At 44.6% G+C, this 24,257-nt stretch overlaps 1 protein-coding gene across 2 annotated transcripts in view; it reads left to right on the plus strand.

The window, feature by feature from the left end:
• Positions 1–24,257, plus strand: part of Kcnk10 (potassium two pore domain channel subfamily K member 10) — a 128,103-nt gene that overhangs the window by 98,936 nt on the left and 4,910 nt on the right. For both annotated transcript variants that reach the window (XM_042692615.1, XM_042692616.1), the window contains one exon: positions 22,061–22,247. In XM_042692615.1, the coding sequence (XP_042548549.1) occupies positions 22,061–22,247 (187 nt within the window). The remainder of the gene's footprint in view (positions 1–22,060; positions 22,248–24,257) is intronic.

Consider the following 24,257-nt stretch of genomic DNA (forward strand, 5'->3'; position numbering starts at 1 on the left):
ATTCCAACCTCATTCTTCAAGGAAATAGAACAGGAAATCCCAAAATTCATATGGAACAATAAAATACCCCAATAGCAAAAATGATCCTCAACAGAAAGAACACTGCTGGAGGAATATCAATACCAAATTTCAAACTCTACTATAAAGCCATAGTAATCAAAACAGCTTGGTACTGGCACAAGAACAAACCTCAGGACCAATGGAATAGAACTGAAAACCCAGAAATGAACCTACAGACCTATAGCCATCTAATCTTCAATAAGGAAGCTAAAAAAATAGGATTGAAGAAAGCCTCTTCAATAAGTGGTGCTGGCAAAATTGGTTAACTACTTGTAGAAAACTAAAGCTAGATCTTTATATCTCACCCTGCACCAGAATCAACTCCAAATGGATCAAAGACCTTGGAGTCAAAGCAGACACTCTGAAAACATTACAGGATAGAATAGGAGGAACCCTAGGTCTTGTTGGCACAGGCTGAATTTTTCTCAATAGAGACCCAGAAACACAACAAATCAAAGAAAGGTTGGACAAATGGGATTGCATGAAATTGCAGAGCTTCTGCATGGCAAAGGACATAGATAGCAAGATCAATAGAAAGCCCACGGATTGTGAGAAGATCTTCACTAGCCATACAACAGACAAGGGTCTCATATCTAAACTATACCTGGAACTCAAAAAATTAAATCCCCCAACAACAAATCTTCAAAGAAACAACTGCCCAATAAATAAGTGGGCTAAAGACTTAAAGAGAAACTTCTCTGAAGAGGAAAGAGGATGGCCAATAGACATATGAAGAAATGCTCAACCTCCCTAGCCATAAAACAAATGCAAATCAAAACAACATTGAGATACTACCTCACCCCAGTTAGAATGGCTATAATCAAGAACTCCAATAACAACAGATGCTGGAGGGGATGTGGCCAGAAGGGAACCTTACTTCATTGTTGGTGGGAATGTAAACTTGTTCAACCACTTTGGAAAGCAGTATAGAGGTTCCTCAAAAGACTCCACATAGAGCTCCCCTATGACCCAGCAATCCCACTTTTGGGCATTTACCCAAATGTTTACAAACAAGACCACACTAAAGCTACCAGCACAACTATGTTAATTGCAGCATTATTTACCATAGCTAAGATATGGAACCAACCCAGATGCCCCTCAGTAGATGAATGGATCAAGAAAATGTGGGATATATACACAATGGAATTCTATGCCTCATCAGAAAGAATGACATTGCCCCATTTGTTAGGAAATGGAAAGCCTTGGAAAAAATTATATTAAGTGAAGTAAGCCAGGCCCAAAGAAACATAGGTCCCATGGTTTCCCTTATTTGCAATAACTAGTATATGTCTGAGTCAAGCAGAAAAGGTCAGATAAGGTGATGTTAGGGAAATGAACCCTAAGATATGTATTCAAATGTTTTTCTTTCTTTCATGTGATTGTTTCTAACACATTTATAAGATTATTTTTTTGTTGCTTTGGATGTCCCTCCCCCACAGTATAACCCCTGCTTTCACTATATTTGATGTCGGTATAATTTGTGGAGGGAAAGGGGAAAAACAAATCGTTTAAATAGGGATACAGGTGGACCCATTGCAACAATGGGATATACAAGTTGTTATGTCGAAAACGAACTTTACAACTTTGGTGTGGGGTGGGGGACGGGAAAGATTGGGGAGGGGTGAGGGAGGATGGGAAGGGATAGGAAGGGGAAACAGAGGAGGAGGCTACAATGCTTGATAAGAAATGTACTCATTATCTTGCCCATGTCATTGTAACCCCTCTGTACAGTATTTTCACAATAAAAAATATTTTTTGTTCTGTCCATAGTCAATTTTTCAAAGAAGTCTACTTTTCCTATAAAATAACCTTAGGAGTACTTGGATATTTTATAGCCTGCTTCATTTTTGTTTTATCCCTATTTTTACTGGAGTAAAAGACATGTCATCTCAGCCATTTGTATGTTTAGTTCAAAGGCATTGAGTACAATCCCTTTGTTATGCAACTGTCACCATGATCCAACGTGAAAGTCTCGTCTTCCTCTAGTGAATCTATATACTCATGAACTTCTATTCCACATCCTACTTTGTCTCCATTAAGTTGGCTACTCTAGATAGCTCATGAATCATACAGTATCTGTCCTTTCGTGTCTGCCTTACTTCACAAAGCGGGATGTTGTAGCATGTGTCAAAACTTTCTTTTTAGGACGGAGTGATACTGCACCGTATGTATATTAGCACATTTTAGGTACCCTCTTGTGTGTTGCTAGACTTTTGGGTTGTTTCTGACTTTGGAAACAGCTGTGATGTGTAAATACTCACTTGAGTATTTGTTTCTCATCCTGTTGGATGTGTCCCCAGAAGTGGAATTGTTGAATCAGATGGTAATTCTAGACTTACCGTTTTCCACAGTTGCTATGCCCTTTTACATTGCTGTCTATGCTGCACACCGCTTCCTGCTTTTCTACTTGCCCATCAACGTGTTTGTCTTGTTCTTCTTTACCTCTGTGAACCACAGACTGCAGCGCGGCTGCCCCTGAATCTAGTTCTCACAGCCGCCGCCACTGTGTTATGTTGTGGGCAGAGGGGGGAGGCTGCGTGCTCTGCCCTGCTTCCCTCCTGTCCCTGCCCTCACCTCTGGCAGGGTCTCTGGGTTTCTTCCCAGGCCTCCTTCTGCTGCCTCAGCCCTGCCACAGATCTGGTGAGAGGGCGGGCGGTTCAATGCCAGGCCAATCTGGGCATGCATGTTGATGGCACTCAATTTCTACCAGGCTTTCTTTTTTAAATTGCTGACTCTGAGATCCTTCTATTTACCTCGTAATGGTCCAGCTCCTCACTGCGGCTGTTCTTACAGATCCCTTCCCAGGTCCATTTAATTGACAGTTGACAAGTAAAGATCTACCGTGTTCTCAACATGATGAGGGCGTGGGGCAACCTGTAAGAGAGAGCCCTTTCTCCCAAGGACAGAGTGGACACGTATGAAGACCAAGTGTCTATAATGTTGCACAAAACTCTAATAGCAAGGCAGTGTCGCGCAGGCAGGCTCTGAGGCCACGCTGCCTCAGTGGATAAATCTCCCTCTGACCTCAGGCTGTGTCTATTCCCTAATTTGAAAACTGGGGATAGTAAGAGTGCGTGTGTCTTTTGTACTTAGTTGATGCAGGCAAGCGATGTCTGGTGCATCGTGAGTCCTCAGTAACACACTTCATCTCCTCTCTAGCTCCTTGCTGTGTGAGCACTCAAGAATTCGACCTTGTGAATTGGACTTCACACGGCACCTGCCTACCTTGTTAAGGGGTTGTGAAACTCAGCTAAAGCGTATGGGGGTCTTGAAACCAAGTGCTGCTGTCCTTGTTTTATCCGCACCTAGCTACTCAGTGCCAGGTACCCCAGGGGTGTTCAGTAAATACTCTTAGGTTGATTGGAGGGAGGAGTGGCACAAGGCAAGCGTCCTACCCCGTTATCTAAGATGTGTGGATAATGTAGCCCTCCCGCCAGATTTGAAAGGAAAAAGAACGAGGTGCTTGCTAGTGCTATCCTCTGTCCTTGGCAGTGGGTACTAGGGTTTGGGTACGGCTGGAGAGGTATAAGGAGCCACAGACAGGGTAGGCGGGGAGAGGAGAATGGATAACCAGACAGGATGTGAGGCCTAGGCCTGGAACAAAGTTTGACTCATTCACCACTGTGTTAGGAGATGGGAACGGCATTGGCGGTGACTCAGCCAGCCCTTTTCAAAGGCAACGACAACAACAAAAAGAATGCAGATGGCCAGTTGGCCGCTCTGGGGTGCCCAGGAGCATGCCCCTGCCCTTCTGTCATGTCCTCTACGCTGCGCTGAACCTCACTGGCTACCACTGTTCAGACAGAAATTCTACAGAGATTCTAGTTGAGCAAGAAGAAGAGAAATAAACACCACAAAACAAAGCATGAGATTTATTATTTTTTTTTCAGCCACAGGCCCTGCTTGTCTCTCAGCTTGCCTGTGCGGAGACTGGACGGTGAACCTGCAGACCAGTCTTGTGTTCTCCTGGGGGAACAAAGTGGTCTGAAAAGATACCAAAGGAAGGCAGAGCTCTTCTCCAAAGACGCCAAGCCCTTCGCCTCTCGGCAAGCGAATCTCAAAGATGGGTTTTGCTGAGCTCATGTGCTTTTTCTCTCATCACTCTCCTGAACAATGTCCCCTTTGCTCATTTTTCCTTTCCCACGCAGTAGGGAAATTTTGTTTGTGCTGTACTGGGATTTGAACTCAGGGCCTCATGCTCTTCCTTAGCTTTTTTTTTTTTTTTTCAACTGAAGGCTGGAGTTCTACCACTTGAGCTACACCCCCACTTCCAGCTCTTTGCTGGTTAATTGGAGATAAAAGTCTTTTGTAATCCTTCTATTGTACCTCTTGGGTAGCTTGGGTTACAGAGGCTAGCCACCAGTGCTCAGTTGTAGTAAGGGAATTTTACTTTGAGTAGCTTCAACCATCTTCCTGCATGGGGAACAGTTGGAATGATAAATACTAAATTATTCTTAGTGATACTGAGCTGTCTACCAATCCACATACATACCATTCCATACTGATTTGTCTACCAATCCACATACATACCATTCCTCCTTACTGCAAACAAATGTCTTGAGGACTCTTTTAATTCTGACACTGCTTTGTAAATTAGTTCAAATGATTAGAGACAGGAATCTGAAACACGGAGTCAAAAAAGAAAAGGAATTTGTGTGAATCAAAGAACAGACTTTTAAGAATAGAGTATAAAGGAGAGTTTTAGTGTGATTTTTTTTAAATGAATTACATTAGGCACTATAACAGAGCTGGTACCAAAACTAACAAGCAAGCAAGCATCAACATTTAAAATGAAATGCATGGTGTATAAATGCCATATGGTGTTCTTGCCGTGCTATTACTGCTTTCTTTTTGGCTTTCATCCCTTTCCAGACATGGCTGTTTGCTTCTTGCCTCTGCTACTCGTTATGAAGACATTTCAACTGTCCTTAGCCCTTCCATTCTGCATTTAGATTATGTGTTATTTCTCTCCTACCATCCCTGTGGAGACTGGGCAGGGAGGGAATAATCCCATCCAATCAAATGCCCCCAGTGGTGGCTCCCGGAAGCAGGTGTCATATGTTTATAGGGCCATCTGGACACATCCTCTTCCTCTTTCCCTTGGGACTGTTCTCTGCGTGGGCAATGGGCACATATTGCTTTCTATCTCATGTATTCATTTTGTTGTTTTTTTTTTTAAAGAAAAACGAAACAAAACGATCACACTTTTATGGTATTCATAGAAAGATCTTTGCACTTGAATTCTCTCCTAAGAGGGAAACACATGGGTGGGAAATAAAAACCCCAAACAAACTTCAATACTCATCAAAAGAAAGTTTTCCCACAGTGAATTTCTTGTTTCCCCCTTGCTGACGATGCTTGGGCAGAAAGCTCTGCTTTCCCCACGGGAATTCCCAGGGCCTCTGTCTTTGCCCCAAATGCGCCTCCATTTCCATCTCCAGATCCTTGGGTGTAATGGGACGCTTGGCACAATGTCCTCAGCCTGGTCTCAGCATAAATGCCAGCAACTGAAGGCAGCACCCCCAACACCCCATTGCCCCTCTCAGTGCAGGCTAGCGCTCACCTCACTGTAACTGGAGTGGTTGGGACCTGCTGTCCTGGTCAGCCCAAGAGCTAGGTGGGCTCAGGTCTCATCTGCCTGACTGCCACTGTCTATAGTACTGAGCCAGGGCCTGGCGCCTAGACAGGCTCTCACCCTTAACTAGGGGAGTAAGTTAACGGGAGCAGACGCGACCTCACTCTTCTCGATAAAGAACATGACCTTGAAACCAACAGCACTGTGGTGCGCAAATACCTGTCAGTGGCGAGGGCGGGAGGAGCTCTTCACCGTTGAAGGGCCATCATTTTGAAGAAAAGGTGGCTCATCTTGTAGGGGAGCTGCCCCCTTCACAGATGGAAGGAGAATTCTACACACTGAACGAGTCCACTTTGTTAAATACAGTATGTACTTGGCTTTTTCCCAGTGGCTCTTAATTCTATAGTGTGCAATCTCCCCTTTTAGAGCAAATGTATATTAGAGTTTTACTTGCTACATTCAATTGAATTCCATGGGTAGTGTAGCATACCCAGATAGGTAATTTTGAAAAGCTCAACACTCTTTTCCTAGTTGCCAGAGGGAGCAGAGATGAAAAGAAAATATTTTGTAAGTCTGTCTTAACTCTAGGTGTTTGGCCACAGATTCCTAGAAGAGCTGCTGACACGGCAAATCTTGGGATCAATACGTTGCTTCAAATGCTTTGGCGCTAATTACAAAGCCTGCCTCAGGTGTACTGTGGCAGTGGCTAAGATGCCACGAGCGATTTTTTCCTCTACTGAAAATTTGTCCTTGTCACAGTTGATACTGGCCAAGATGCTTGTAAAATTTCTTCTATACTGAAGTGGTGTAAAAAGAACCCTTTCTATGTGGGTATATACATACAATTTTCTTGGCTCAGATAGTTATAGACATTATTTTTTCTCAGTGGGGTTTTCGAAGCTCCCATTGGATGTAGAATAAGTCTGACCTGTGGTATTACCTCTTCTATAAAAGGATGTCTCAACTTTCTTTTCCCACCTGCTACTTGCTAAGAGTTCCCCTCCAGCTGTTAGGACACTACACGCTGCATGACAGAGTCACAAACCCCCCTCTTAGGATGTTTTAATCTAAAATGATGTCAGGAAAAATAACTTCCAGGAATTCTCATGTATCCTGTCTATTCTTGTGTAAATGTCCACAGACAAACTGTTAAGCTACTAAGATGGTCTAGTTCCAGATATTTATTATGTACATGTATGTGTTCTTCTGCCTATATCACATATATTTAACTACCATTCCATATTACGAATTTCTCAAGTTCATTTCTTGCTACATGCATATAGTAGTCGCTTTTCTTGTTTGCCCTCTATGGTTGCACTTGAACTTTCTCTAGATGCTAGAAGAGAGAGGCCATGTGTAAAACAAGGCACCGTGCTGGACACTAAGGTCACACAAAAGAAGACATGCCCCGTGTAATAGACAGACAGATGATAGAAATGTGAGTTCAAGCTGGGTGCCAGTGGCTTCTGCCTGCAATCCTAGCTATTCAGAGGCTGAGATCTGAAGATCATGGTTAGAAGCCAGCCTGGGAAGACAAATCCAAGAGACTCTTTTTTTTTTTTTTTTGGGTCCGGTTGTGGGGCCTGAACTCTGGGCCTGGGCACTGTCCCTCAGCTCTTCAGCTCAAGGCTAGCGCTCTACCACTTGAGCCACAGTGCCACTTCCGGCTTTTTTCTTTTTGCTTATGTGGTGCTGAGGAATCGAACCCAGGGCCTCAGGCTTGCAAGGCAAGCGCTCTACCACTGAGCCACCTTCCCAGCCCCCAAGAGACTCTTCTCTCCAGTAAATCAGCCAACAGCTGGGAATGGAGCTGTGGCTCAGCTGGTAGACTGCTAGCCAAGAGTGATAAAGCTAAGGAAAAGTATGAGGCCCTGAGTTCAAGCCCTAGTGCTGGCACACAAAAAGAAGAAATACCACAATTACGTTTTGAGGACTGAGCAGGAGTTTGGCAAGCATTAAAACAGGAAGGTCAGAACAGCCTTCAAGGAGGCACAGAGTTAAGAGAAGACATGGAAGAAACGTGTCCTTGTTACTCCATGAAAGAAGTTCATCTGGAATGGCCACCAGCTTCATGCTTCCAACTGTGTGACATTATAGAAAGGTGGAACTTGAGAGAGTAGACAGACCAGGGGAGCCCAGGATTAGTAGGTAAGGGAAGAGCAACTGGTAGATCCCAGAGGATTATTTTTGAGGGCATGGAACATAGCCCATCTAACACAATCAGGGTGGATACATGTGTTTATCTACACCCCTAGAACAGACAACATCAAGAGTGAGCCCTTGCGTGCCTGCTGGCCTTTTGGGTGACATGTTGTGCCATGCAGATTAGATAGTTGCAGTGAATACCCAAGGATGGTGGGAATGCTCAGAGGAGGGGAGGATGTGTGGGGGAGAGATTTCTGTATTTTCCCCTCCATTTTGCTGCAAACCCCAAAGAACCAGGGCCCAGAAGCATGGGACGGTGCCGGCCTTGAATCCCCAAGAGCACTCTTGTCCTTGCAGAGAGCAAGCAGCCACTTCTCTGCTACTGGACACAAGAGAGAGGTGACAGCAGGCGCGTGCCCGCGGTGGGGCTTTCCAATGGTGTTGCTCAGGAAGGGCTTGCTGCAGAATGCAGGAAGAGGAAGTGGCCTGGAGAAGCCAACAGAATGTAATTACTGAGCTGGAACATGACCAGGTCTCTTGGCTTCCACCGCCAACTTTGGTACGTGTTCCTGGGATTGTGACGGTTCAGACAAGACTCATCCTGCCTCTTTGTACATAGGGGAGACACCACACTGCTCTCTGCTCAAGGGGATAGTTGTCACCCATTTCCCAAAGAAAAGCAAAGAACAGGCTCTTTGTAGAGTATTGCATTGTTGGCTCTCGGGGGAACCACTGCCGCGGCTATGGTCAGAAGCATCCTGGTTGTTTGCTCTCTTTTCTTTCTCTTTTTCTTATTCCTCTCCCTCCTCCGTGCTCTCTCTCTCCAACATCTCTCCCTTTGCTTTCATTGTAAAAATTACAAGGAGAGCACCTGGGAATGGTAGGAATGCAATGAAGAAAATAATAGCCTAGCATGGTTGTGCATGCTTGCAACCCCAACTTCTCAGGAGGTAGAGAATGGATGGACTGCAGTTCAAGGCCAGTCTGGGTAAAAAGTTAGCAAGACCAACAACCAACAGTGGAAGTGGTCCAATGGGCCTGTCATTTTAGCTACAGGAGAGGCAGCAGTATGGCAGTCTGAGGCTGGCTCAGGGCAAAAAGCCAAGATCATATCCAGAAACATGCAGTATGAAAATTAAAAAAGTGCTGAGGTGCGTGGCTCAAGTAGTAGAGTGCCAGCCTCAAGCAAAAAAGCTAGAATAGTTCAATATGTGTAAATCAATAGATGTGGTACACCGCACAAAACAAAGACAGAAATCATGTGACTGCCTCAATAGATTAAGAAAAGCAAGCCATCTTTGGTTTTGTTTCATTGCCTTCTTGTCAGGAGTAGACAGGGTTGTACACTATTGGGGGAAAAAGATTCACTATAATATTATTCAATATAGTGCCTGAAGCATTAGCCAGAGTAATCAGACAAGAGAAAGAAGTAAAAGGAATATAAGTAGGAAAGGAAGAAGTCAAACTATTTGCAGGTAATATGATCCTGTACTTTAGTGGACCCTAAGGGCTACACACACACACACACACACACACACACACACACACACACACACACAAAACTCTTAAATCTGATGAACACTTTCAGCTAAGTAGGAGGGTGTCATAGCAACATAATAAAAAAATCAAAAGTTTTAAAATATATACCACAATGAAAAACAAATCAGGGACACAATCTACCACACAATTGCTTCGAAAACTAAATACCTAGGAGTAAACCTAACAAAGCAGGAGAAAGACTTATACGTTGAAATGTATAAAATCTTGAGGAAATTGAGCCTGGTGCTATGTGGCTCATGTCTGTAATTCCAGCAACTTGAGAAACAGACGGGAAAGATTGAATTTTGAGACTAGCCTGAACAAAAAGAGGCTAGTCAGAGCCCAAAGTCAGCAAAATCTCATTTCGCTAAACACGCAAGGCAAGGTGTCATGCACCGAGCTATTGCCCTAGGCATAGGTAGGAGAATCATGGTCTGAGTCTAGCTCCAGGTTTTAAAAAATGACTAGAGATGTCCTAGAGTAGGAACGCAGCAAGTGTGAGTACAAACATCAGTGCCTCCAAAGAAATGGAAAGACCTCGCTATGATGACCCAGCAGAACTCACGTGACAATGGTCATACCACTTAGAGCCATCTACTGATTCAGTGCTGTGCCCATCAACATCCGTGTGTCATCCTCTACAGAAAAAGTTAAAAAAAAAATCAATCCTAGAATTTACACGCAAGAAAACAAAAAAACCCCGAATAGCCAAAGCAATTCTGGTCAATATGTGATGCTGGAGGCACCACAATGCCTGACTTCAAGTTATACTACAGAGCCATGGTAACCAAAGCAGCATGGCACGGGCACAGAAACAAACATTTGGATCAATGGAATCGAATGGAATTTCAAGGAATGAGCCCAGATAGCTATAGTGACCTGATTTTCAACAAAGGTGCTCCAAACATATATTGTAGAAAAGATAGCCTAGTCTCTTCAACAAATGGTGTTGGGAAAGCTGGACGTACACGAAACTAGACATGTATCTCTCACCCTGTGTAAAAATTAGTTCAGAGTGCATTAAAGATCTACGTTTGAGACTTGACACTTTTGAAACTACCAGAGGCACATATGAAGACATAGGCACAGGCAGAGCCTTTCTGAATAGGGTTTCTATTGCTTGGGAAACCGAATCAAATTAAAGTTTCTGCACAGCACAGAAAGCAACGACCAGAATTGAGATAAAACTTACAGAATGGGAGAAGAACTTGTGAGCTCTTCACTTAAACATGAATTAATTTCCAGAATATTCAAATGGCTCCAAAAATTACATACCTAGAGAACAAACGACCCATTAATACATGGGCAAGTGAGTTGAACAGACAGTTCTTAGCAGAAGTAAAATGGCGGATAAAGACATGAAGAAGTATCTACCATCCTTAGCCCAAAGCGCGCTGAGTGTCCATCTCACCCCTGTGAGCATGGCCGTCATCAAGAAAGCAAACGTCAGCCAGTCCTGGTGAGTATGCAGGAAGAAAGGATGGTGATGATGGGAATAGAAAATAGTGAAACCTCTATGGGAAATCAGTATGGAGGTTCCTCAAAACCTAAACCCAGACCTCACTTATGATCCTGCTGAACTGGATCATATATCCAAAAGGAGCACACAACAGAAGTATCTGAACACCCATGTTAATGGTAGTACTGTCCACAGTAGCCAAACTATCGAACAGTCTAGACGCCCATCAACTAACAACTGGCCAAAGAAAATGTAGTCTATACACACAATGGAGTATTATTCAGCCATAAAGAAGACGAATGTGTCACCTACCAGAAAATGGATGGAACTGGAAATCATCAGGTTAAGCGAAACAAAGCAGGCTCAGAAAGTCAAATACCGGGTTGGGAAGGTGGCTCAGTGGTAGAGCGCTTGCCTTGCATGCCTGAGGTCCTGGGTTCCATTCCTCAGCACCACATAAGCAAAAACAAAAAAGCCAGAAGTGGCGCTGTGGCTCAAGTGGTAGAGTGCTAGCCTTGAGCTGAAGAGCTGAGGGACAGCGCCCAGGCCCAGAGTTCAAGCCCCACGACCGGACCAAAAAAAAAAGAAAGAAAGAAAGTCAAATATGGCATGCTGTCTCTCATATGCAGAAGCTAAAAGGATGACAGACAGTGTAACATGGGGAGGGTGGAAGGAGAGGTAAAGGGGCTGGTGGTGAATACACTCAAGGGACTTCATCCCTGTGCACATATGAAAACAGAATGAAACTTGTTAAAATTGTTTAAAAAGGGGAAGGAGGATGAGAAAGAGTAAAAGCCAGTGGGGGGGGGGGGGGGTGGTAGGTGTGATTTGGTCAAAGCAAATTGCGTGGATGAATGGAGATGTCACTGTGAAAGCCTTTTGTGCAATGAATAAGCTGATAAAAATTACAGAAGAAAACAAATTGACATCCGAGTCCACCACTCCTTCTGATCATCCTCCACCTCCGCTCTAACCACCGAGCGAGCTTTCTAGGCAGTGAGTCAGTCCCTTCCTGATGATGGACGGCCCTTCTACCTCTGCGGATGTGCTACTGCACTGCTGCTGCTGGAGATGAGACCAGTGCTGCTCTCCTTGAGGCGCACGGGCTTGGGAGTGACAACAGACCTGCTGCGTGGCGGCCAAGACCAGCTTTGCTTCTTAGAAAGACGTCCTCGGATTCATGAATTCTGGAGAGGGATCTTACCCACGGTGCTCGCTCGGTTATAGCTCTGGTTGCTCTGGGAGGCCTGAGTTCCCGGGTCTGGTCATTGAGGGGTGAGGCTGGGCTGTGGTCTTGACTTAGCCAGCTCCCACCCTGACCTCTGGCAGGGGTGGTTGCAGGCCGGCACTTTGGCTCTGAATAAAAGAAGACGAGCTAGAACCCATTTAAGCAGAAAGGAAACTCTGTCCTGCTGAGGACAGGAAGAAGCACACCTGGAAGATCCCCAAGAAAAGTAAGGCAAATTGGTCCTGGAAGTAGCCGCTGCTGGGCCTGCCTGGCATAGCTGGTGCCACACTGTGTTAGATGCCACTGCGCGGAGCGTCCGGGTGACTCCATTGAGATGAGCGGTACAAGGGCCATTGCTGCCACTGGCTCTGGAAGAGCTGCCATGGAATCACGTGGCTGCCACGTGGCCTTTCATCCTTCACAGGACACCAGTGCTCTGCCCACGGCTGCCAGCCAGCCAGGCAGCCCGCCTCACCGCGAGAGCTCCAACGCGGTGCTGCTCCACCCCTGTCCTGATCACTGCAGACGTCTCCCCCTCCCCCACCCCACTCAGGTGTCCACAGTCCTTTGCCCTCTTCTTCAGGGGACTTGGGGGGGGCGTGGCGCTAGGACTCCTGAGAGGTTGGGTTTGCACAGAAGGTCAATCATTTGGTGCCCACATTAGAGGAGAGCTCTGTGTCTAACCCCTTCCTGTTCTCCCTCTGGTCCTCCACACTGGAACTTCTTCCATTCCCCCAGGAGACCCTAGGAAGACCTTCTTCTCTCCCTCTCTCTCCTTCCTCTCTGCCCTTCCCCATCCCACATCCCAGTTCTGCCTTGTCCCCTGGGGGGAGGAGAAAATGGTCTACAAGCATGCCTTACACCTCTCTTAGAAACAGTCTTGTGGGCGGGGCGCGGGGTGTAGTCCATGAAAGAAAAGGAGAAACAGGGAGGAAATCATTGGATAAGTATTTTAGAATGCCAGGTGCTAGTGGCTCATGCCTGTAAATCCTAACTACTCAGGAGGGCAAAGTGTGAGGATTGTGGTTCGAAGCTAGCCCTGGTAGGAAGTCCGTGAGAGTCTAATTTCCAATTAGCCACCAGAAGATTTCTGGAAGTGGAGCTGTGGCCAAAGTGATTGAGCGCTAGCCTTGAGCGGAAAAAGCTCAGAGTCAGTGCCCAGGCTCCGAGTTCAAGCTCCACAACTGACAAACAGATGTAAACCTGTCACACCTGAATCAAAGTGGTGCAAAGTCAGACTTGCACCTTTATGGTTCGGGGAGGTGGGGCCTGTGCTGTATCCTCACAGCAAGAGAGGCTGGCGACATGAGGAAATGTCTGCTTTGCGCCAGACTGGAGAAACGGATCCAGCAGACGGCAGATAAAAGAATGAATGCTCAATATCCTTTAACGTGGCCACGCACTGTAATTGCATTAGCCCAGTAGCATCACAACACACTATTGTGTCTTCGTGGCCTGGCACGACATTGTTGATGTCTATTAACATTATTAACGTAGACTGCCGGCTGGGCTTTACTGGGATTCATTAATTTCCATTTTCTAATTGTTCCAACATGAGGTAAGCATCAGAGCATCAGGTTGGGACTCTTTTTTTTTTTTTTTTTTGGTTTTTAAGGTATCAGTTTCTTTCTAGTCCTCTTGGAAGAACTGTTTAAACAAAAGCCTCTCTCTGAAAAACACTTTGCAGGAACTGTGCAGTCTATAAGAAGAAAATACTACCTGCAGAAAGGCCACCCTAGCTAAGAGGGGGTTACTGCTCAGTAGCTTAGCGTGTGGAGCGGCTTGTCCCTGGAGACAATGCCTGGCTGTACTAAGATGAATACCTGGTTTTTGTTTTAAATATATATAGCTAATTTACAAAGAGGTAAGATTAGGGCTGGGCATGGTAATTGCTACCTGCAATTTCAGCTGTGCAGGAGGTAGAGACGATTGGAAAAGTCATGGTTCAATGCTAGCCAAGGCAAAACATCAGCAAGTCGCCACCTCAATGGATAGGCTGAGCATTGTGGTGTGCACCTGTAACCCCAGCTGTCCGGGAAGCCTAAGAGGGGGGATCACAGTCTGAGGCTGGCCTTTGAGAAAAAGGAGACCTTCTCTGAAAAAAATGAAGCAAAAAAAAGGGTTGGGGACATGGCTTAAGTGGTAGAGCCTCTGCCTAAGTGCATGGTCCTGAGTTCAAATCCTAGTATTGCCTCCTCCAGACAGAGAGGAAAATGTGCTCTGAATATGGTGTTAACTCTGTGAAAGGATTCTCATATAACTTAATTCCTCAAAAGAGGAAATGTGGGAACTTCAAAAAACAGGGACTTGTATTATATGTGTTCCATAATCTAAATAGATTTCTACAGGCTATAAATCAAATCCATTCTAATCAAGTTTAAAAACAAAACAATGAGGAGGAGGATCGTAGATGAGTAAACAGATGAATTACGCATTTGTTTATTTGTCCACAATGTGTGCAGACTTGCAATTGGGACCTTCCTTGAGGCATTTTTGTGCAAACATGGGTGAGAGGATGGTTTGGCTGTGAAGCCGTCAATGCAAACTTTGCCAAGACCGAGGACAGCAATGTAAGCCATGTGCCAAGCTCACCGGAACCTTCTTGGGCCTTCTTGAGAGGCTTTCTCTCCAGCACAAATCTCATTTTCGGGAACATTTACTGCCATGTGGGAATCTTCTAGAGGGAGGTGATGATACACAAGTAGTTCGGCAGTATTATTAGGCATTCTTGGGGTGCTCTCACTCTGTAGACAGTTTTATGATTCTCTCTTTTAGCTTAGTGAATCTTGGAGAAATTCTAAAGTTAGCCCCGTATCTGACAGAGATATTTATTAAAGAATAGAAAAGTCATACTGGTGCTGGGAAGGTGGCTCAGTGGTAGGGCGCTTACCTTGTATGCCTGAGACCCTGAGTTCGACTCCTCAGCACCACATAAGCAAAAAGAAAAAAAGCCGGAAGTGGCACTGTGGCTCAAGTGGTAGAGCACTAGCCTTGAGCTGAAGAGCTGAGGGATAGCACCCAGGCTCAGAGTTCAGGCCCCATGACTGGACCAAAAAAAAAGAAAAGTCATACTGTCAAAGCCATTCATAGTTTGGGAAATCTCCAAAATATTTTCTCAGTTCTAGATGTTTCTGTTGCATTCCCTCAAGACAGGCCATCTTAGTTTATGATATATTTCTGGCCCACACATAAAGATGTATTATTCCCTTCTTATCTAGCCTTTTTTATTCTTAGTCCAACTTAAAAGCTCATATGTAGTTCTTTCTTCTAATTTATTTCCATTTCTGAAACAATTATGTCTAAACTTAGATGACTAGTCTTATCTCTAGATTTCTAAACCCCCCAAAGCCACTGTTTTCTGTCTACCTTTTAAACTGAGAAAGCTTTTTTTCAAGTGTGCACTTAATATTCTGAGAGACTTTCTATTTTTTCTTGCCTATTGTTTTCATTTTCTTTTAATGTACAATCTTATAAAATTTCTTGAAGCTAATATCATCATTCTTTGTAACTTCATGTGGACAAGCACGCATATCTGCTTACATTAAAAAGCATTTGTCATGTTCCTCATCCATTAGAATGATATTGTACCATTTGTACAGAAATGGAAAGACCTAGAAAAAATTGTTAAGGCAGGCAGGCCTAGGGAGACAAGGGATCTATGTTTTACATGTGCAATCTAGATTTAGAGTATAAACTTGTAAGTAAATACGTTGAGTGGCATGCAAGTGTATACAAATATATTAACCAAAAAATGGTAGAGTCAAGAGAGAACTCAAATAGTACAATTCCTTAGAAAGGCAAAGTCCAAGTTCAGCAAAATGAAACACTAGGAAACAGACACTGGAAAGGGGTGGAGTCAAGGGAAAAACAGTGGGCAAAGGAAAGAGGAGAAGGGGGTGGGAATGCAGTCAAGAATCCAATGTAGTTGCTACAAAATTAAGAAGAGGGAGGGAAGGAGTGAGTTGGGAGAGATGGGGGGAATATTGAAAGGGGTGACATTGATCAAGATATATTGTATTCATAAACTGCTTTGCTAAATGGTTCACTTTTTGGACAACTAAAGATGATCTTCTCAAAAATCTTTTTTAAAAAAGCATTTATCTAAAAAAGAGGGGAGGAAGGAAGAGTTTTTATCACCCAATCTCTACCTAAGCATATTTTTAAAGTATTGACCTGAATCTGGCTGAAATCAGACTTCCTTCAAATCTTCTAACAGGCAAGATTTTTAAAAAAAGACCACAGATCTCTCCCACTTGGATCCTGTGAGCAGTCACAGGGCTAAGAGATGGCCAGGAAGGACAAAAACTTTGATCTTGCTTTATGCAAGCCCAGACTCAGAGCCTCAACCCTGAAGACCTGTGCATCTAGACCTCAGCCTTCCTTAGGGGCTTTCTTATCTCCTTGCCTCCTGTTTAGTTGAATGCCCGTGACAAGCAGACCCACTGTAATCTCGCCCTGGCTTTTCTGCTTTTTGACTTCTTGGTGAACATCCACGTTCTAAAGAAGGGAAGTCACCTCCCCTTTAGCAGAACTTACTGTACAGCAGATGGTCTGGCTCTTTTTTTTTTTTTTTTTGCCTGCATAGCAGAATAATACAAGCTCTTTCTCAGAAACTTTGCATGCTGAGCCCCACAGAGCACTGAATTGGCTAGACTGTTATAGGATACAGAGTGACTCAGAGCCGCAGGCTGGCCTATCATTCTTGATTTTGATAGAGATCCATTTGTGTATTCAGCTTTGGAGGAGGATGTTTTCAGTAGTCTCCATGGAGATTTTTACTACCCTGTTCTCACTAATACGTGCTTACAATGTCTCCAACCATGGAGATGAGAGGCGATCACGTTTAAAGAGAGTGGTTGGTGCTTTGTGGCTATCTGTGGTGGTGTTGAAACTATTAGGTACAAGTGGGTATTTTAGGAGACATTTTTACAGAAAGTGTATGTAAGAAATATGTGTAGGAAAATAGAGCCGGTGGTTCTCTGAGACAGTTCCTATTATCTTTCCATTTTGAGAAATTACCCTCAGTTCAATTGCATTACCATGGTGACATGTTTGCATTTCAACAAAACCAAAGGAAACCATAAACTAGAGAACCTGGCATTTTCTAGCTCCTACTCCTAGGGTTTTTATTGTAGTCTCTCTGAGTCAAATCTCCAATGTCCTGCTTTACACAAATTACACCCCAAGTATTTCTCAGACCGACAAAAATCTGAATCATTAATATCAGAGTTCTATGTAACCACCTAACGATGAGAGGGTTGGGTTTTAGAAAAAGGCAAAAAGTAAGTGGGAAACAAAAGGCCAATGAGAGAACAGAAATATATGTGCTCTCTAAGGTAACACTGTGGAAATAGATACAAACAGGCAGGAGATAATGCCCAGTGATACCTAGGCAGGTGGCTGGACCCTTTGAGGGCTTCAAGTAAACCCACCTGGTCGGTGATCCACGCTTCTCCCTCAGCGGGGAGCTATTGGCTGATTCTCTCCTTCTGTTTATGAAGCTGGTTTGGTCCTTGGTATAATTGTACATGCAGTTTGGACATGGATTTTGAGTCCTTCGATAACTCCTTCCGTCCGCACCAGCCAAACACAAGAGAGTTTCTTGTACGAGTCTTTGGATACGAGTGTGAATGACCCACCATCTGTTCTAACCAATCAACAAAGGGGCAAGCAAGAATGGGTCACAAACAGAGAACCATCTTACATTGCTTCAGTCTCCCAATACCACAGAGGACCATTTCCCCCTAGATCATGATTTTGTTAGCCTCAGGGCCCACAGGCTCTGTGCTCCATTGGTCTTGGCTCACATAGCCGCCTGCTGCCTGCTCTGCTTGCTGGTACCTAAATGGGATTGTCTTGTCTATCAACCTCATTGTGGAGGCAAGAGTGCCGATCGATCTGTAGCTGCCTTGCCACGTGGAGTTGGGGTGTGTGGGGAGTGGAGGAGGCAGGGAGAATTGGGGACCCCCCCCTCTGCAGCTGCTTCCTCAGCTGCAATTCTTCACAGACATCTGTAATCCTTCACAGTTTTGGAAAAATGATGAAAAATGAAGAAATGAGGGGCAAAAAAAAAAAAAAAAAAAACGCTTCCACAATTGTGAGCTGAGAGCCTAATTTGGATTTGGCACAGACAGTGGAGAATGAGGGACCCCCATCCCCCCATTGAGAATGAAGCAAATTAAATGAGCTAATGTAACCAGGAAGAGACAAACACCAGCGACATCCTGAAACAAAACAGATTTTCTTAAGCCAGAAATGAAGGGGGGGACATTGCCTTAGCTGCAAAGAAAACACATGCGGGACTGCCCATGCGTAAGCCAAGATACATGAACAATGGCTGCTAGCTGGGCGGGCGCCCGTGGCTCACACCTGGCATCCTGGCTACTCACACCTGTCATCCTCGCTACTCAGGAGGCGGAGATCTGAGGATCGCGGTTCAGAGCCAGCCCGGGCAGGAAAGTTCGTGAGACTCTCATCTCCAATGAACCACCAGAAAACGGGAAGTGGCGCTGTGGCTCAAGTGGTAGAGTATTAGACTTGAGCTGAAGATGATGGACATGCCCAGGCTCAGGGTTCAAGCCCCACAACTGACCAAAAAAAAAAGGCTGCTCACCATGATTGAACACTTACCAGACACTGTGCTAAGTGTTCATACGCATTCTTCCGAATAACTCTACATGGTTAATTCTCTTATCTCCAGAAGAAACCGAGGTACTGAGGGGCTCCATGAGACCACCCAGCTCACTAGTGTGAGGATGGGCTGTGTCTTGGGCAGTCGGCCCCTGGTCTCTGCTCTTAAAACACTTGTTTCATGGTTGGAGAGAAAGTTGTAAGAGCAAACAGGGACAAGGGGCCTGCAGATCCATCACCACTTTGCACATGTGGTAGTTTGGAGTCTGGGTTTATTCCCTGGTGCAAGCTAAGTTTAAAATGTTGATCAGAGGCAACTGTTTGTTTTTGTCTTTATGTAGAAAACAGCAAATAACTAGGTTCCAGAATCACAGGAATTACTAAAATGTTATACTTACATCTCCTTTCCTTTTATAACCAAATATGACTATATGCATATTTTCATATACCTACATACACACACACACACACACACACACACACATACACACGCCAAATACTTACTTCTTACACTCCTAAAATAACCCCTCTTCCCAAGTCATTAAATGCCACAAGCATTTTGTGAGGGTCTTGGGGGTCTGGGAAGGACAGCGATGGGAGAAATGTTTGCCTGACTGAGAAACTCTCCAGAAAACTGTGTCATGAAGACACAGCTGCCCGGCCTCTGATCCGTGATGCCTTCTCTTCTACCAAACTAACCCATTGCCTGCCCTTCACCTCCCCTCTGCCCATCTCAGGTAACTTGGGCACATCTCCAACTTCCTGTATGTTCCCGAAGCCTGCCTTCACCAATCTTCCAACCTCCATCTCAACTAGACTGCAGTCGCACTCACATCCTCATTTGTGGCTGATGTAGCTCGTAGAACATTTAGCTCGCTTCAATTTCATTATGTGTTTGAGGAGGACTCTTTACGGAGGGAGGCGGGAGATGATGTTCCTATTGCCAGCAACTGGATTAACTTAAAAGATCCAAAGCCAAATTTCCATTTGGGCTCTGAGCCTCTCATGCGTAGCTACAAACCAAACGAGGCTCAGAAGTTCTTGGATTCTCAAGAGGGGCTTAGCTACTTCACAGCATCCTCTTCCACTTCCCAACTTGGAAACTGATGAATAGGTCAAAACATTCCGTAGAGTGTTCAGGCAATTCCTCTTATCACAATACCTTTGTGTATGGGGGAAGAAGAAATAGTATTTTTATATGCAGTTTCAATAATACAAATCAACGATACATTCCCCTTCCCCTATGGCTTTTCCTAGGAGGGAATGACTTAAGAGTGCACATCAAATTGTTTTACTCCTTCTCACTTTATATCCTGAGTGCCTTTCAAAGGAGTCAGGGCAGTGACTCTTTTTGTTGTTAATTTTATAACTTTTTTTTAAAGGTTGTTTATTCTCAGCCTTCCTTTCCAAAAAGGACACAGGCATAGATGGTTCTTCAATGGGAGTGAATCTGGTTGGCTTCTGTTGAGGGAAGCAGAGTGCAGTGGTTTTCTTTGAGCTGGTGAATAGTTGAATAAGCTGAAAAGCTGTTTTCAGCAATTAAACACCGGACTGAGAGTTAATTACAGCAGAATCCTGATCTCAGCCATGCCCCTAATTAGCAACCTCATTTTATGATGGTCCCTCTTGGTTTCTGTTTTGCATCTGTACAATGAAGTACATGAATGTAAAGGCCTCTGTGCTCTGAAATTGTCTTTTGACTCAAGGCGACAAGTTAGGAAGCTGATGGTATAGAGCTCCTCTACTGGTAGCCCCGGAGCAGCCCACTTTTCTTTTTTATTGACAAATTTTTATGGTTTTTTTCCTCTTTTTTTAAATTTTAGTTTGTTTTCTTATCTGTAAATAGTTGTTCAAAGGGGTTTCAATTCAGCCTAGCAGTTTATGAGTACAAGGCAGCATCCGGATCAATGTCACTCCTTACATTTTCTCCCCCATTTCTTCCCACCTCACCCCTCCCCTTCCATTGTTCCATTTTCACTTATGTCCATTGAATATTATGACTGTATTCACCCGCCATTCCTCTCTCCATTTGTCTGTCCCTGACTTTCTGTGAGTCCCATAATACGCATTCCAGCTCCCTGGCATTCATCTTGTTAAACCGTAAGTTAGTTGTTCAAAGGAGTTCCACCCCAGCATATACCATACTTTAACTTTTTGTATATATACATGTACATATATATATATATGAGCCTGTATATGTGTACAACATAACACTTCCATGTAGGAGAGAAGACATAGATCCTTTGACTCTCTGAGCCCGAGTTACAATTTTTAACTGCCTATCCATTTCCCCTGCAAATGACACTTTTGCCCAAATCCATCTAGGTAGTAGTATAGCCAGGCTATGTACTCAGGTGTACATAATACAAAAATACATTTCATGAATCTATGGCAGTACATGGTACCAGAGGCCCCGGATGCAAATCTCCAGCACCAGGCCTGTGGCCTGGCGAGCATGTGGATTATTCTGCTTAGAAACAATGCAGCGTTGTCTTACCAGTAGCCTTACCAGAGATGCCCCATCCACCCCCCTTACTCCACCAGCACAGTTCCTTTGCCCCCGAAATCAATCTAAGTCCACTGTTCACTCCCTTAGAAGCTGGCAGTAGATAAAGCTCCCGCCTGCCCCTTTAGGCGGTGATCCTGTCATTTCTGACTTCTCTCCTCTCAGGTGGGTAATGCAGCCAACACATCTGATCATCAAAGCCCCCTGTGGGTTTTGAGACAAATGTGTGTCATAAATAGACAACCTCTACCAGGGGACGGTGCGGGTGGAGACACACGCCAGTGCTGGGCTGGAGTCTGTCGCCAGTGAGGCTGGGCTGGCTCTGTTTGGATTTCACTTTGGTCTGCTAACGTTTCCTCCACAGAACGTGGCAATATGCATACTACTTCTTACAGCCAACCAGATCATTGCTTCCTCACTCCATTTTTTTTTTTTTTTTTGGCGAGACTGAAACTAGGTTCAACTCTATTACCCTATGTTTAGAAAGAGTCCAAAAGTCTTAGAGATTCCCCCAATGGAGAGTTAGTAACACATGGATATTTAAAGCAAGCCCTTCTTAGGATATAATGACGTTTGTATTCATGAGAAAGTTAGAACTAGTATTTGGTTCTAACTCATAAAACCAAGAGAGAGAGAGAGAGAGAGATTTGAGGCATACATGAAGCAGTGTTTCTTGACCTGGTGTCCATGAATAGGCTTCAACTACTGAGGCCTGAGATCTTCCTAGTCCATCTAGAAACTTCTATAGGTGCATTTCCCTAGGAAAGAGGCTGCAATCTTCCCAGTTTTTTTGCCCCAGGCAACGACTGATTGGAGAAAGTTCAAAGCCAGTGACATGACTTCCTTTATTTTCTCTACATCTGAAGCCAGGAGACAGCACTGACTTGCCTGTCCGCCTTTCTTCTTTGCTCTTCATAGAAAAAGCAAGTGAGCCAGACCAAGATCCGGGTCATCTCAACCATCCTGTTCATCCTGGCGGGCTGCATCGTGTTTGTGACGATTCCTGCGGTCATTTTTAAGTACATCGAGGGATGGACGGCCTTGGAGTCCATTTATTTTGTGGTAGTCACTCTGACCACTGTGGGGTTTGGTGATTTTGTGGCAGGTAAGCATCCTGGGCATGCCTGTCATGGTGGAGGTGGGGGTGGGGGTGTCACTGGGGGGGTGAGGGGTCATCTGTGGGTTGTGCGTTCCAAAATCAAGATAATTGATGTTTGTAGGAAATTTCCGCAAGTGAAAAATGGCTCATTGCTATGGCCACTGTGCACTGGCTCATTTCAAACCCCGAATGTTGTGTGATGTAAAACAGCAGCAGGGCATCCCCGCCCCCACTGCCATGAAAAGAAAGCCAGCTCCACCCCTCCCTCCTCAGGATGCCTTATCATTGCCTGAATTAATACCAGGGTGGAATGAATGTCTCATTGAGTCCTAGACTGGTTCCTTATCAGTAGACAAAAGCTGTTATTCTAGCTTTTGTGTTTGAATTTGCAAAAGGCAAATAAGATGCTCAGGAGAGGTTAATGTGAAAGTTGGCCTGCGGTGGCCTGCCGAGGGGAAGCTCCCTGATGCCAGGCTGAGCGCAGTTGACCTGCAGTCCTGGTCCCTGATGCCAGGCTGAATGCCATTGACCCGCAGTCCTGGTCCCTGATGCCAGGCTGAGCGCCGTTGACCCCGCAGTCCTGGTCCCTGATGCCAGGCTAAGCACCATTGACCCGCAGTCCGAGTCTGGGGTTTGCCTGCTGGCAGGAGTTAGGCCTTGTGGTGGCTTCGGGGAGGATGTGATGGAATGGAGTCAGCGGGAATATATAGACAAGCACCCATCCTCAGGATTTTCTTTGGGTTTCTCAAGGGACAAGGAGGTTGAAAATAAATGGCAGTTGGCTTCATTCATGAACCAATTTCCCAAAGTATGGCAGAAAGGCAGGAATAAAAGGCCATCCTAATTCTTCCCTATAGTGATAGTGTATGTGTTCTAATAATTGCTCATCTTCTACATTAAGAAATGGGCACTTTGACCAAATGATTCTATCATAAGGTTGAGATGTTTTGCTCGCGTGTGTGTGTGTGTGTGTGTGTGTGTGTGTGTTCATGCACGCGCGTGCGCTTCTGTGGGGACAGTGTGTGTAAGGAGGAGAGGGATCTCCCTGGTCTTTAGGAAATCTGGTAAAAGTAGAAAATTCTGGAAGGAATGTTAGAAGATTACCAACAGGTGCATGTGTGTTTCCATGCTAATTCTGTAACAAGATAGTGGTTTGGTAATTATTCCTCCTGGGCAGAAGCTTAGAGCTGACTGTAAAGAAATAGTCAGGAGGTTTTACCCCCCTTTCCCTTCTGTGGACAAATGACAAAGAATTTCCGGGTCAAAGCGATTAAAAATGGCTTACAGCTGGGTGTGGTGATGCCACTCTCACAGTCTTAGGAAGCAGAGGCAGGAGAATGCCAAATTTCAGGCTAGCTTAATAGCCTTGGCTACATAGAAAGAACTTGTCTCAAAAAAAAATGAAAATAAATGAAAGCTTCCTGGAGAGCTAGAGCCTGGGACCCTGCCAGTATTTCCTTGTGCGTAATGCTCAGCCATTGCTATTGGAGCAGAGACCGCACGCACTGAAGACAAGCCAGAGGAGCTGAGAGAAGTTACATGAACAACTGTAGGAGTTGTTAAGTTTAATTCCTGAGCATCATCCATAGCCTGTCCCTATGAAAACTTTATCAAGATTCCAATCTGAGTTAAATACAGGTAAGCTAGAGGGAGTTTAGAACCATTTCATCCTAAGATACTGAAATCTCTTAGAGAGAAAATGGCGGTTTATTTCTTTACATCATCTACGAACATCCTCTTGTATACCTCAGGTCACCGGTAGATTATGTGAAAGGCCTAATGTAAATTCCTTGAAAAGAGTTGTTTAATACCCTATTTTTAAGGGAACAATGAAAATAAAAGTCTGTACATGTTAATATAGATGCAGTATTTTTTTTTCTCTCGAATCTTTTTTGACACACCTTCAGTGGGAGGGAAGATTGTCTGGCCATTAAAAAACAAGATACATGGCCAAGAGTTGATGGTCTTTGTTATCTGACCTGGCATCGACTTGTGGTAGAAATGTAATTGGGGTAT

The sequence above is a fragment of the Dipodomys spectabilis genome, unplaced genomic scaffold (assembly GCF_019054845.1).
Source record: "Dipodomys spectabilis isolate Male_0828 unplaced genomic scaffold, ASM1905484v1 ptg000157l, whole genome shotgun sequence".
Classification (NCBI taxonomy): Eukaryota; Metazoa; Chordata; class Mammalia; order Rodentia; family Heteromyidae; genus Dipodomys; species Dipodomys spectabilis.